We start from the raw sequence: 16409 nt of genomic DNA, 5'->3' as shown, positions 1-16409 counted from the left end.
GGAAATGAGATTTCGCGGGAAATTCGGTAAACAGATGAGAGAGGACCACCACCATGCCGCGGTCAAGAAAACGGGGGGTCAAAAAATCCGCGCAAACAATCACAGATGAAGAAAATCTGTACAAAACTTATGAAGAAACTTTTCAGGAAACCAAAGGTGTAGCAGAAAATTTTGTTTTAGACAATCCCCCTTCTCTGCTAGGGATGCTGTATGGAGATTTACCGCCATCTGTAGTATGGAAGTTTTTGGTGAGTGCATGGTGCAGGTTAACATTTCTTAATTAAAGAGTTAATTGTTATAACCTTAATCGATCTGTATAACTCAATGAAAAGCAATATTTGAAGTATAATTGAAATTTTTGTCAAAAATATAACACTTCAGTAAATATTTTTATTTCAGATTATATACAACTTTTGATATTTTTAATACTTTTCTTCCATTTAATGACCCACCAGTGTATGCCGCATTATTGCAGCTGCCATCATGTTCATTTTTACAAACTGCCATATCCGACTTTTTAGCTCACCTGAGCCAGCTATGAAGGTATAGATAGCATTGCAGATAACCTGCATTAGCGAGTTATGCAAGAAATATTTTGCAGTGCTATCTAACGTTACCTAAATAACTCATATGAAGCACCAAATCAATTTTCCAAAAGGAGTGAAAAGGTAACAAATTATCAATTTATAATTATAGTCTGTCCAAAGATATTTATGCAGCACATTTGGACGATTTAAAAAAAAATACACATACCTGTGAAAGAAGTGCACTTGTAATAGCTGAAAGGGATGATTTCCAAGATAATTTCATTGACACATTATCAACTGTCATTCAGAAAAATTCACAGGAACGAAAACAGATTCCGTACAGAGATTTAAAATGGGGAATGTTTACATCTTTACTCCATTCGGAATAAACTCGGAATACATCGCGCAATTTTTCAACGTTATCATCCGGGCTTGCTGCAATACAAAATCTCCGTAGACATCACATTTTTTAGCATTGTATTGAAACCCGATACGCTAACAGGGGCGTTTCGACTGGGAAATCTTGGAAATTTTTTATACTTTTGAATGAACATCGTTTGAACCCTAAGGTATTTATAAATATCAAGTAATTAAGCAAAATGTGAATCCAAGATATCTTGGGACAGACTATATTATCGATTGGAATGTTACACACCAATTTTTAGCTCACCTGACGTGAAAGCTCAAGTTAGCTATTATGATCAGTTGATCACTTTTTGTCCGGCATCCTTCTGTCTGTAAACTTTTACAATTTTATCTATAGACATTAAAAAAATAATCCTCAATTTTTTTAAACTATATGCTAATTTTGGTAAGTTTAAGCATTCATATAACTCAGAAATATCCATCATTGGGCCAAAAAAAAATTATTCCTGTTTCCTGTCGCCCGACCGACCCTCATACTTGCCAACTGACACGATTTTGTCGGCCCTTCACCCGATTATTTTTTATGACCCGGCGGGTCATGCTTTTCACCCGATTTTTGTCGAACAACCCGAAAATCCCCTGATTTCCGGATTTGGTTCGTAAATTACGTTGCGCGCTTGACTTCCAGTTATGAACCCAAGCTGAGCTTTGATAACAGACACAGTAAGTGTTAATTATTATTGTGAGTTGCTTTGACAAACCTAAAGTTTAAATCATTAAGTGTGATGGCTTCCAAACGATATTTTTGTATTAATCAACATATCTGGGAAAATGAATCCAATGGGTAAAACAAAGTAATCGAGTACAAAACGAAGCTTCTTGTGTTCTATGTAACGCACATTTGAATATTGGTTTTTGTGCCCAAAATGATCTGACTAAACATTCAAAAAAGCTAAGTCATGTAAAAAATGCTTTCTAATACACAAAAGTCTTCCAAGTCACTTACAACTTTCATGCCATCGTTTACAGAGTTCAAAAGAAAGGTTGATGTAGCAGAAACTCTTTTTGCATTTTTTTTTTTAGCTGAACACAACCTACCATTTTCTATGTCAGATCACTTTACAATATTCAAAATCAGCAACTGTTAGTTAAAATGCTTCTTTGCAATAAAGTATTACACATAAGTTTTAACACATATTTCTATTGTATAAACCTATGAAATGCATGGTAAATATGTCGTGAATGTCGTTAAACGCTATGACCAGATTTTTTACTTTCCTAATCTGGTCATAACCAGATTTTCACATGTTGGAGGTTGGCAAGTATGCCGACCGTATCTTTTACCCTCCGACCCTAAAAGTTTTTTGTGATCATGGTATTGATTGGTAACTTCGCCAGAATTTCCTCAGAAAGAGAAGTGAAGGTGCCCAGTCTTCTGAGTTCACAATCGTGTAAATTAACCTCACTGGCAAAAGAATGATAGAAAACTAATCTACAGACATTTTCCTGCATGAATTAACCTTGTGGTTAATAACTTGCAACTATCTTATCTTCAGGGATTATAAATACAAGTGATGCAACAACATACTGTGCATTGGAAATTACCAAAACATGTTTTTACTTTAAATCCTGATATTACAGTTAGTTAATGACCTGTTATTAGTTTATAGATGCAATAAATGTTAGAATTATCATAAAACTGCCCTCTATATTAGGCTTAACAAAAAAATTTGTTTGTTTACGGTTACCCAACCGACCCTATATTTAATCACCGACCCTAATTGTTTTTATCCATCGTTAGAAATCCGGAAGTCACACGTAGGTATGTTTAACTTTTATATTCATTTTAATCGGTCAAGCGTATGAAATCGAAAGTGAAAAAAAACATGGTGTCAATATCTACGTCCACATGTTTGAAGAATGCGCACACATAAAGCAAATGCAGTTGATATCGGCATTGCTGAATAACATGACATTTATCCAGGTGTTCGATCGATAACATGGGGGAAATGAAAAGGTTCCCGATTTTGAAGTACGAGGCAAACAACATGGAGGCAGGATAGTTTTGACCACAGGAGTCGGCGATTTTATCAATTTCTTGAAAATAAATGAGAAATAGGCAAAATCCTACCAGTGAGCTTCGTGAGCGTAGCGAGCGAAGCGACAGGATGGCAACGAGTTTTCTAGATTTTCATTATTTCGCTATCCAACCGATATTAAACACCAGACATCCTTGGTGTTATCTTATCAATTTCTTGCATTTATTTCCCTAAAATTTTAAATCCATTTTTGCACATCTCGATCATGGCCATGTTAGATGCTTGTGATGTGCAATAATTATATCATGTTTTTTAAAAAAAATAATGGTTGTCTGTTTTGTATAAAAACTTAGCATATCGGGCCATTTTCAAGGAACATTCTGAATAAAAATATATAGTCTGTTGCACTATTGATACTATTACTAGGTCAGGCGCAAATCGAAAATTAATCCTCAGGGGAGATCTCTACTAAGCATGTTAATTGTTGCAACAGCAGACAAACTATTTTTTTGTATTGTCTTATTTATTTCTAGAACACATTTTATCCACCAATTAATGAAGATAAAGTTTAAAATCAATAAAGCTCTAGATTTTATATTTGATTACAAGTACCTAGATTCTATAATATAGACTATAAATACGAGGCATGATTTTTACTGCAAAACTGAAAGGGTCAAATAAAACCACGTGGTCTAAAATTTAAATGACAATAACATTCACAGGGGTGCATGTGGCAAGCAAAAGTAAGCATGACACAATGGTAAAACAGTTTTGTATTATCAGTTTACGAGGGTTGTTCGGAAATTATTGAGACATTTTCTCTTATTCTTTTAGGAAAAGAGATAAACTCTTGAAATTTCACCAAAATGTAAATAAGAATAGAGTTTATCAATGTAAAAAGTTTCTTTTCCATGGCATGAATAGATCATTATTGGTAAGTGGATCAACGTGCCTGCGTCCAGTGACCCAGCGTAACCGCAAACTTTTCGCGTCATTTTAACACTTCTCATTGCTCCTGTGTTTAAACAATGTACAAACGACTGGAAATAAGAATTATTTCTCATTTTTAGCTCACCGAGACGAAGTCAGGGGGAGCTTATGCTATACCCTCGGCGTCGGCGTCCGGACCTGGTTAAAGTTTTTGTTGCAGGTCCTGTTTCTAAGCTATTACTTGTCCTATCTTCACCAAACTTGCATGGATGATGCATCTGGACCTACTTATGGACTTGAAAGACTTGGATGCTGAATCTTAGTCCTAAATTTCAGATGCTGGAGGAGGTTAAGGTTGTTGGACCAGGTTAAAGTTTTTGTTGCAGGTGCCCTTTGATAGCAATATCTAAGTTACTGCAGGTCCGTATTTCACCAAACTTGCATGGATGGTGTGTCTTATGATACTGATGCACCAGACAGGCTTAAGTGCTGAATCTGAGCTATAGGTTTCGGATGCTGGAGGAGGTTAAGGTTGTTGGAGCAGGTTAAGGTTTTTGTTGCAGGTGCCCTTTGATAGCAATATCTAAGTTACTGATGGTCCGTACTTCACCAAACTTGCATGGATGGGGTGTCTTATGATACTGATGCACCAGGCAGGCTTGGGTGCTGAATCTGAGCTATAGGTTACGGATGCTGGAGGAGGTTAAGGTTTTTAGAGCTGGTTAAAGTATTTGAAACAGGTGCCCTCTGATGATGATATCTTTGTTATTACTTGTCCTAACTTCACCAAACTTCCATGGATGGTGCGACTTATGATACTGATGCACCTGACAGGCTTGAATGCTGAGTCTGAGCCATAGGTTTCAGATACTGGATATGGTTAAGTTTTTTGGAACAGGTCACATGTTTAATAGATTATAGTACTATTTCAAACTTGCATAGTTGATTAAACTGTAATATGAATGAATTATAGAGGAAGCTTCAGATGCAGAGTTTGATCTCGATAATCAAGGATGCTAAAAAATATATCTTAGTTATAATAGGTCCTAACTTCACCAAACTTGAATGGATGGTGTGTCTTATGATACAGATGAACCTGACAGGCATGGATGTTGAATCTGAGCCATAGGTTGCGGATGCTGGAGCAGGTTAAGGTTTTAATTGCTAGTGCCCTCTGATGATTATATCTTAGTTATTACTGGTCTGAACTTCACCAAACTTGCATGGAGATGCGTCTTATGTATACTGATGCACCTGACAGGCTTGAATGCTGAATCTGAGCCATAGGTTTCGGATGCTGGATGAGGTTTAGTTTTTTTGGAAGAGGTCACATGTTTTATAGATGATAGCTTGCATAGTTGATTTAACTATATTATAAATGAAACGCAGAGGTTGCTTCAGATGCAGAGCCTGATCTCCATTATCAAGGATGCTAATGAAATTTCCTACCTCACTCAAACCAGCTCAAAAGATAGATGTGTTTGTTGATAAATGATATAACATGATTCCTATGATATAGTATTGTATGGTATGAAACATTATTGTTTAATATGATACAATATAATATCATATGTAATATAATAAAAAGTTATATGATACGATATGATATTGTATCAATTTTTTTGATATTTAATGTTATGATATTGTATCATGATATCGTTATGTATAGTATTGTATATTATGATACAATATCACATGAAATTGTATAGTATGATACTGTAATATTATGTTATATCGTATCATACGATATTGTATAATATGATATTGGTTTATAATATGATATATTATCACATCATATGAAATTGTATTGTATGATATTGTAAAATATATAATTGTATCATATGATACAATATGTATAATATAATATTGTATTATATAACATTTTTCTTTTAATTATCACATAATATTGTATCATTTGATATGATACAATGTTGTATCAAATTATATTGTATCATATCATACAATATCATATTATGTATCAAAAATGATACAGTATCATACAATATCATACTATATTATACAATCTAATATCATATGTTTCAATGTTATGATGTATTATGTAATATGATATTGTAATATAATACTATATTGTTTTATATATTATGATATTGTATTATTTGATCAAATACAATAACTTATAACACAATACAATGTCATATCATACCTTACAATATCATATCTCATCATTGTTTATTATGGTATTTTATTGTATTATATGATATATGTATCATAAATGTTGTAAATATGATAGGATGCAATATTAAATTTTATATTATTGTATTGATTAACATATGATTATCATACAATTTTTTAACAGATGATATATGATATTGTAACAAAACAGAATCCATGAATATCGAAGATCATAAAGTATGATTTTCATTTAATATGATAAAGGTGGTCTCATAAGGTGAAGTCTCATAAGGGTGATGTCTCGTCTCGGTGAGCTTTGTAATCTGTGATTACCTATGTTTTGTTTTGATTTCAAGATGTCATCATTTACATTTTCTCTCATTCTTGATTTTTATTTTGAGTTCTGTTTACCCTAAAATCAAATTACTGTGAATGTCTCCTGCAGTCATTTTGTTTTTATTTTAGAACTGTTGACAACAGTTAGTTTGTAAACAGAACTTGATATTTAGTCTATTTGTCTTAATTCTAGTTAAACAATCAGTGAAAAAACTATGATGACTGAAGCTCTGTAACCCTGGTTATTGTATAATTTTGGTTTAAGGAATTGCGTGGCCTTAAAGGTCTTCTTCTGAGATTTCCATAAGTTTGGTGTATATTTGCTGTGCAGTCTTGAGGTCAAAATTCAATGTAATGTTGTTGTCATATTTCTATTGCTTGGTAAATATGTTTGTACCATATCCGTATTTCACCTCGAAAATTAGTGAAACGTAATCAAAAGTTAGTCGCAAAATATAGCAAAATGAACATATTTAATTTGATTTCTTTTATCATTAACTGTAATTCTACAGACACTTTGAAATGGGATGTTCAAGTTTTTTAATCTCCGAGATTATGCCTGCGCCAGGTACCCCGACCACTAACTTGTTTATCCACCGTCGTAAACAAAATATTTAATTAACTTTCAATATTACTTTGTTTAATTATTTGTTTGGGATTATTCAATGTTTACGCCAAATTTCGTAAAAATTTGTCACTTAGAAAGGGATATATTCGAATTGTCTCAATAATTTCATATATGTGACGTTTCTGAAGTTGTGTAAAAAAAAAAAAAAAAATTAAATTTAAAAAAAATCCAACCTACCGACCCTATTTTTTTTCAGCATGTAACAGTAAACAAACATATTTTTTTGTTTGGCCTTATCTTGAGAATTAAACATATCCTCTATATAAATATGATAGTAAGTGGGTCAAAGGGTTGGACTAATAGCCCAAATACACGGAAGTACAGAGACTGATTTAATTGATATTGAAATTAATATATTTTTTTTCTTTGCCAGTTGTTTTCTATACATTACAATAATACAAAGACCTTTGGAAATTTTGAATCATCAACATACTGTACACTGTGAATATACTTCTTTCTCATTATTACATACATGCTCCAAGTTTTTAAAAATATTTCTTTAAAATAAAAAAATTTTCATACCTACCTACCCTAATTGTTTTGGTCAGGTGACAGGAAACAGGAATATTTTTTTATTTTGGACTTGCTTAAATATTACAAGAAAAAAGCAATTTGTTGATATTTTCTGCATAAAAAGGGTACTGAAAAAGGGTCCATTCTCTGTAGCTTAAGTACACTTGTCCTTTAGATACAATTAAATTGACATTATATACCTTAAAGTCCCCTAGACAGTTATGAAATGAAGGAACTTGGCAATCATCACACCATTTTCTCAAGGGATAATCACAGTTGAAACAACTCTTAAGTGTTTCTCAAACACAGATTATTCTGTATTTTGCCAAATGAAATATGGATGTCTAATATATGCACATTCCTAATAATTGAATGAAGTGCATGTTTAAATCACAATAATTTTTCTGTGACGCTGATTTTTTTCCAACTTGTAAACTGTATGCTTTGAAGTGATAAAAGGGGTTTATACCAGGATATACACTAGGGCTGGGACGATACTGTACTTAGCCGATTCGGTACATATCACGATACATGAGATGCAATATGATACATATCACAATACATGGCAACTAAATGAAAACATGAAGAAGGGTTTAAAATTTAATCAATCTGTCGATGTATTACTGCATGTCCAAAGTTATTTTATTATATTTAAAATGAGCATTGCACAATTTACAAAGTACTTAGTCTCGTATATACTACTTTTTCATAAACAAGTAATCCAAACGTTTTCCACACTCCAGATTTAGCTTCATAACAGTTTTGACAACTTTATGAGGTTTTCCGCCATCATTGTACTTTCATCTGAGGCGCGCAGACTAAAAATAGCCGATATATGAAGCTCGCATATTTTTGGAAAATAAAAAAAAGTTCGCTTAGGTAACGTTGTATTAATGATAAATGTATCGATCCAAATATCGTCAAGATAAATACCGTGATGCATCGGTGGATCGTCCCATCCCTAATACACCCTGTTAGGGGTGTTTTGATAACCTCCTTGCCCCAAGGGGATGTCTGAGATAATAAGTTACAAGCGCGCAAGTTCACATCAATGGCTTTGACCATGTTGACATAGCCGTAGAGGTGTTCAAAATAAAAGGGAAACGATTCCTTATGTTAAATGAGATTTTTTATTTTATTATATTTATTCTATTTATCTTATTAAAATTACAGTTGAAAGTTTTTAACTTATTTTAAGAGAACTTTGATTATACATGAAAAAACAAAGTGTATGGAGTTTGGGAAATTTAGCATGTCATCTTTTTTCTAGTTTACAAAGAGTATGTATACTTTTCAGTATCTTGTCAACCGCCAAGTGACTCTGGAGGAGCGATGCACCCTTCTGTGTATGCTGACGGACTATCTGGCTGGGGAATGTATAGCCCTCGGACTTCTGGACTCGAGCAACAAGTACAACACACAATCCTTTGTCCTTCTGGAAGAACTAGCAAGTGCCTGGAATTACATTCTCCAACTGACTCGAGTTGTTGAAGGTATGGAAGGAAGGAAAGAGATTATACATGCACTTCTGTCCAAAAGAAACTACTAAGTACATATTTATAATATGAAAATCAATATGGGATTCTTATTCTATTTATAGGAACTAACCTAGACTCAAATTTCATAGAGACTTCCATTCTTACCGTGGAAAATTAATGAGAACTTTCAGATTTTAGAGTTTTTGTTGCCAAAACCATTACAAATTGTTTGTGTTCTAAAATAAGTGGAGATGTGATGGGGTAATAAGCATGTGTCAGAGGCGTGCTGTAAAACAAGTTTTCAGTTTTATAAAATAATGAGATTTAATAATGAATATAAATCCAGGTGTTTAGATTTTTAGGAACATTTGAAATATTATAGAGATGAAAATTTTCTGGCAACTTGAACATCTCTTTGATGATACTTTGCATCAAAGGTTAAAACATTGAGACATTTGTTTTGCCAGAGGCACCCCCAAGCCCTAGATTGGCCTTGACTTATAAACTGACCATGAAGATGATAATAAATAAATGTATTTTCCCTGATTCAGCAATTATTTCTGCACAGTTTTGTAGTTCATAGTAACCTCACTTTGAAATTGAATGGCCTTTTACGATGAAATTGTAGTAGTAGTTGTATGCTACCACCTAGGGCTGGGACGATACTTTTTTTAGCCGTTTCCGTACATATCACGATACATGAGGTGCGATACGGTACATATCAGGATACATTGCAACTAAATTAAAACATGAAGAAGGGCTTAAAATTTATTGAATCTGTCAATGTAATGCCACATATCTAAAGTTATTTTATTATATTTAAAATGAGCGTTGCACAATTTACAAATTACTTTAGTCTCGTATACACTTCTTTTTCATTAACAAGTAATCGAAAAGTTTTCCACGCTCCAGATTTAGCTTCCTAACAGTTTCCTAACTTTACGAGGTTTTCCGCCATCTTTGTACTTTCGTATTAGGCGTGCAAACTTAAAATAGCCAATTTATGAGGCTCAGATATTTTTGGAAAATAAAAAAAAGTTCGCTTAGGTATCGTTGCATTAATGGTAAATGTATCGATCCAAATATCGACAAAATAAATATCGTGATGCATCGGTGGATCGTCCCATCCCGACTACCACCAATAATATAATGATAAAAGTCAACAGATTGATTTCCATTGGGAGTATAGCATCTCATAACTAGATAGTAGACTGGTGATTTAAGTGAGCTCACTTGGAAAGTGATTCATCCTTAAAGTGAGGTTATTTTGACGGCATATTACATTTTGTTTAAAACCCAATGGTCTCTTTTACTGGATCTCTGAATAATGATAAATTTCATTAGGGGAACTTTCTTTTCAGATAAGAATCTTCTTGGTTCATTGCTCTCCAACCTGAGACACAGTATTGCTGCTTTTTCAACTTACGGCCTTGATCGACACTTTTCTACAACACTTGACATAGTCAGCAAGATTGAATCAGGACAACCAGTGGATCCATTTTACTCGTATCCAATGATTCCAAAGAATTACTCCATTCCAGATGCTAAGATAAAAAGAATTTTGTCTGTCAGAGAGGAACCCAGAAGGGACCCTTATAGTTTCACAGAGAGCTCAGTATACAAGCCAAGGATTCAACCGCAGAAGAAAGCAAGGTGGGCAGATCCTGATGATGAATGGGTACCTTCAGATGAGAACCTAGATTCATCATTTTCTGGTTTAGATATCGAGAGGAGAAGTTGCGTTCCAGAGTCTGATGAGTCATCAACAGAAGATGATGCAAACTTAAATCCATTAGTCCAGGAACCATTGAAGAACATTACCAATTTCAGTGCCGCAGGAGGAAATAGTCTTTCAAAATCACACAGGGAAAAATCTGCTTCAAAACTGGAGGAGTTTGATAATAAAAAACTCAGGTTAGATGGTAGTAATAGAGCGATAGATTCTGATTCTTGGCAGGAAAACATCGCTTCAAAACAGAAAGAAATGTCCACCACCCAACCACTGTATCTTTGGTCAGATGAATCAGACTATTCACTCTCAGCACGAGAAAGATTCCAGGAAAGTCCTCCAAGAATCCATGAAAAATGTGTCTTGGAAAATGGTCCAAAATTGACAAATTCATCACAGGGATGGGAAGAAAATAAGCAAAAAATCAAGAACAAAAGAAACAAAATAACCTCCATTATGGATCACATTTCCCCAAGATCAAGACAGGATTATCATGGTGGGGAAAAATGCTCAATAAAGAAAGCTGAAAGTTTGAGCAAATCCATGGATGAAAAAGTGGAAGAGAAAAAGAAAAAAATCAAGAAAAGAAAATTTAAAAGCCATTTTGCTGAATATCAATTTGATCTTCCTCCAAGATCTAGAGATGAATACCTGGAAAGGAATTATGGTGATAAACTGAAAGCTTCATCTGCATATGATTCTTATTCCTCAGATGATTCTCTTCCATTTAAAGAAAGGAAAGGAAACAGAATCCAATCCATGGATGATTTCTCACCCAGAGTAAAAGAGGAGAAAATGTTCAAGAAAATTGGGGGGAAAATGAAAGGTATTTGTACTGATGATCAACATCCATACCCCAAATGTAAGAGGGAAATAGATGATGATAACAACTTTGCTGAACAAAAGGAAAGAATTCCTTTTGTGTTGAAGAAACTATCTGGGAAAAGACACAAAGAAAGCATTGCCATTAACAAACTGCAATCAAAGAAGCAGATGTCCCAAAAATTCATGGTTGATTCTGACTCGTCTTTGCCAGACCCAGATGAATACCTTGCTCCAAATACGAAACATAAATCTTTTCACTCTCCATGTAGAAAAACTGTTGACTCGTCTTTGCCAGACCCAGATGAATACCTTGCTCCAAATACGAAACATAAATCTTTTCACTCTCCTTGTAGAAAAACTGTCTCAGGAAATGAAAAGAAGTTCACAAGAAGGGATGATTCTCCAAGACATTACAAAGAGAATGTTCTGAATGAGAAGTATTGGCTTACTGATGAAGAGGAATACAATTCAAGAAGACATGGCTCTAGAACTTTTTATGCCACCACAAGTGATGAGAGTAATTTGAGTGAAGATGACTACAGATCTTGGAAGTCATCTATCCGCTATCCATTGCTTTCAAATTGGGAAGATGAGGAAAATGCCTACGAATATGATGACTTTAGGAAGAGTGAAAAGAAACGCAGACATACAGAGCACACTCCTTCTAGAAAACCAAAGCAAAAGTTAAAAAAAGATCATAGATATATAGAAGCTAGAGAAAGAAGTCCTGCAAAGGATGTTCTGTACAACTCAACACAGAAGGAAATAATAGAGCAAAGGAAGAAGAAAAAGAATGTTAACAGGAGATGCATTTCACTCGAAGATTTCATCAAGAATTCTCCAAGCAAGCACTCAAAGATAGACATTGAAGGAAGTGCTTCACAGAAAGACAAGACTCGGAGAAATGCTGAATACAAGGAAAACAGGCATAATCCAGGAAAGTGCAATAAACATTGCAATCATGAACTGAGTGCTACTCAATACTCGAAGGAACCATCAACAGATGGCAGTCCATCCATACGTCCCATACAAAACGACCCATACAAAACTCCAGAAATCACCAAGCTTCCCAAGAAGAGTAGCAGAGAAATTCTTCCTATTTCACCTAGAGATAGAAAGAAAACCGAACAGGATATTCGCAATTATTTGAATATGTATTAAGGTTGAGATGGAAGTTTGTGTTGTGCTTTGGATTTATCTTGTCAGTGCTCCACACACAAACTAAGATCTGCATACAGTATATGCCATTGTTTGACCAAGGATAGAAATAATTGGAGCATCTTATTTTGAGGAAAAATTACAGACCTCTATGCATTTTTAGTTTAGTCAACTTTACCGAAAGTCTAGATTTATGGATGTGAGCTTTGCTGAGCAATTTTTTCCCCCAGTTTTGTCTTTACCCAGGGAGGTGACTTTGAAAACCTACATTATGAAACACTGACCTGACACAACCCAATCCAGCCCCATGGGATCAGAGAGAGGGACCTTACATTATGACACCACCACATCCTACACATTCCCGACCCACAGTATTGCCGAAAGGCTTCATGGGGATATTTTAAAAACAAATAAGAAAAATAGCTATGATTTCTTAAGTGACCATGAATACACTCAAAATATCTCCCATAGAAAAATTGGAGATCCATGTTCAATTTAAGATCCCAGTAATTTTTTCAATAAGATCTGAATAATTTTATATTGTTAAATTGATATGGAAGCGAACCAGAAATGCATTTGAAAAACATTCTTGAGAGTTACGGAAAATTAGATACTACTACATGTAAACATATTTTTACATAATTTTGAAAATAGGTTTATAATATTGAAGCATTCTTGCTTGTTTAAGATAAATAATGCTAAAATGTGCATAATATTGTATTGACATGCATAGAACTTTTAAAGTAACTGATCAGAAGGTTTATTAACTGATTAGATTATTGTGGAGTATTGTTGCTTTGTTGAGAGATGTTTACCATTTGTTGTTTTTTTTCTCTTTATGTATGTTTTTCATTTCATTTTCTATGTAAAACATGAGTTTGTTTAGAAAAATTCTAGCTTGTGTATATTTTCTTTCACCATACCCAATAATTTACCTACTTTGACCTTCCATTTGAGATTGACATATCTTTTTTTTTTTTTTTTTTTTTACATTTTTCTTATTTTTTTAAAATGATTTTTTTTTAACAAATTTTAAATGAGCAAGTACAATTTAACTGTGATATTTATTCTCTATGTTCATATGGCCAAGACTTTACTCTTCTTATTGTACTTTCATGCAAGAGTGAATTTTAAAACTGATTCCAAATTAAATGTTCATGGTTTTTTTTTTTTACCCCCCCCCTTTTTTGAGCTCAGTTTTAGGGTATTCTAGTCAAACTAGATAAATGGTGGCATGATCATTCAACAGTGTTTATAAATCATTATTTTATTTTGATCCTTGCTATAACATTGGACCTTCTTGCTGCTCTTTATATTGGTTGAAGTTCAGGTAAAGAGAGTGTTTCAAAGAAACTGTTCAAAATATTTAAATCAAACTTAATAAAAGACATTTGTTTTTATTTGGTGAGGACTAAATTTTCAAATAGACTATAAAATATATTGAAACCAATATCATTACCTGATAAAGGGGATTTAAAAAAAAATTTCATCCCTTTTTGCTAGACATCCAGATTGACGTTAATATACATGTATACGGGACATGTTTATGTCATGTTGAAATGTACCATAGGTGGGGGCATTCAAGTCCTATGGACATAACTTATGGTTTGTAATTTTTTTCTCTTGAGTAGAGTTTAAGTCAAAGGTTTGGAGAGAAGATAGTTTTTAATTTGATTTTGTGGGGAAAAAACCAAAAGTAAAATTATTGTAGTAACATAGTTGTAGTAACATTGAATAGGAATTGCATGCTTATTTTAGTGCTGGTTATTTTTCTGGAGTGTTTTTATGTACAGTCATTATCTGCATACTCATTACTAGTCATATTTTGTGATGATATTATATTGTGTTGTAGAACTTGGTGTCAGCTGATTTTATGGTGTAGAAGTAGCATGGAGGGCACAAATTGATTCACATGAATTTATTTGTGTGTTTGTATGATATGTTTTACTAGATTTTATTAGTGACATAGAAACATCTTAGTGCTGAAGCTTTTATAGTATGGTTGTGCCTTTCTGAAGTAACCAATTTCAACATTTGCATTTATGTTCCAAAGACTAGACTGTAAACCTATGTGTAAGACGATAAAAGTATTTCAACTCAGATTCTCATTTCAGTTCGTATATACGTATTTGTGAGCTTATGAACAAAGAATCACCACAAAGGAACAAAATAAAATGTTTTCTTCAAACGTTTTACTTGTTTATCAAAATAAGAAGGAATTCTAGCCCACTTGAGCCTTAAAATCAGACAATATTTACAGTTGCACTGCAGTGAGTAAAACAAGATTTATTTGTGCCAAGGAATTGTTATTAAGTTGAATAAGTTCCATCACGCAGGTTATCACTTACAAGTAGCAGTACTTGTAAACAAACAGTCAACGCTGCTGATAATGACAATAAAGGTTCTATCTGCAATGGCATGTACTATCTGGATGTATGTGTATTCATAAATAAAAAAATGCCATTATTTAAACAATGCCAGATAACCATGCCAGATCAAAGGTAGCGTTTTTGCAGCTTAATAAAAATCCATATACATGTATACAAAATGATAGACCATTGCTTGGAGAGTAAATAACTACTTTTGCTTTAAGATTATATTTAAAAATTTGTTATTCAATGGGAAAATTTCTAAATCCTGTTATAAAAATAAAAGGGCAGGAAATTCCAAATTCCCTTAAGGAAATTGTTTTCTTGAAAAATTATTTTCCTGCAGTAATTTACTTTTTAGGACCCGGGGTCGCTAAGGTGACCTACTGCCGTTGGTCGTCTTCTGTAACAATTTTACCTTTTTAAAGTTCTGCCTACAAACCCATCATTCTTAATTATTTAAATATATGAACTTTTAGCGTTTTTGACTTAAAAATGGCAGGAAAAAATCATTTTTGGTGAAAAAAATCAATTTTTGAAATTTTACCATTATTCATGAAATATATATATATATATATATATATTCAAATTTGGGACCTGCCAGGAGCGGATCCAGGGTTAGAAGTTAAACGGGACAGCAGTTTAGGCAGGGGGGTTGGATTCTAGAGATTTTGTAGGGTAAACATGTCTTAAAGTTTGATTTTTGAGATATTTCTTCTCGTGATTAATACAGAAAAAGTGCATGATAAACTTACAAATTTAACTGCTACAGTTACAGAAGCCGCTGCATTGCAAATTACATGTGTAAGAAACATCGCCTTTATTTTTTTCTGGGAGAATGGCTTAATTTTTATAAAATATAATATTTATAAAATATCAGTTTTAAAGGAAATCAAGTTCAATGGGACTTTGTAAGATTTGATGCTTTAAAAAAGATAACCATCCCAGATTATATTATAATAAATATAGAAAGTAGTTGAAAATACTAGCAGGTATATCTAAATTCTAATTACTCCAAGGTGGATGACTGGTCACATTTGAAGGGACGCGGGCAGCGGGATTAAAATGGGTTTTCTATATGTTATACCATTGAGAAAACGTGTTCTTTCATAAAACACCGTTAAAATCAATATATTGTAAAGAAATCCCGCGAGTTTCCAGAAAACTAATAATTATGATGTGCATTTTTCTTAGGCAGATAGAATGTGATTTAATTTTATTTTAATTAATACGGGTGGGGGGGGGGGATGCTCGGGTGCGCCCCACTTACATCTTAATTCGCCACTTTATCATCTAGCGGTTCCCACGAAATTTTAATTTATTTTTCGTAAAGGATAATACCTTTAAGATAATTGTGTTTTACAAGTAGTTTTACCTA

General features: G+C 33.4%; 1 protein-coding gene across 1 annotated transcript; it reads left to right on the top strand.

Annotated features, from left to right (window-relative positions):
• The first annotated feature begins 25 nt into the window (after window positions 1–25).
• On the top strand, window positions 26–14853 carry LOC128175273 (uncharacterized). Its single transcript, XM_052840772.1, has 3 exons — window positions 26–248; window positions 8770–8965; window positions 10312–14853. Exons 1-3 carry the CDS (start codon window positions 54–56, stop codon window positions 12663–12665), a joined length of 2745 nt encoding a protein of 914 aa, XP_052696732.1. The 5' UTR covers window positions 26–53; the 3' UTR covers window positions 12666–14853.
• The last annotated feature ends 1556 nt before the right edge of the window (window positions 14854–16409 follow it).

Source organism: Crassostrea angulata, chromosome 3 (genome assembly GCF_025612915.1).
Source record: "Crassostrea angulata isolate pt1a10 chromosome 3, ASM2561291v2, whole genome shotgun sequence".
Classification (NCBI taxonomy): Eukaryota; Metazoa; Mollusca; class Bivalvia; order Ostreida; family Ostreidae; genus Magallana; species Magallana angulata.
The sequence above is the reverse complement of the archived record's forward strand: the minus strand, read 5'-3'. Positions and strand labels throughout refer to the sequence as shown.

Excerpts from the sequence above, each read along its gene's own strand:
- LOC128175273 (XM_052840772.1), top strand. The coding sequence starts at position 54 with ATGCCGCGGTCAAGAAAACGGGGGGTCAAAAAATCCGCGCAAACAATC. Across the intron at positions 249-8,769 it reads CTGTAGTATGGAAGTTTTTG|TATCTTGTCAACCGCCAAGT; the intron begins GTGAGTGCATGG and ends TATACTTTTCAG. Across the intron at positions 8,966-10,311 it reads ACTGACTCGAGTTGTTGAAG|ATAAGAATCTTCTTGGTTCA; the intron begins GTATGGAAGGAA and ends CTTTCTTTTCAG.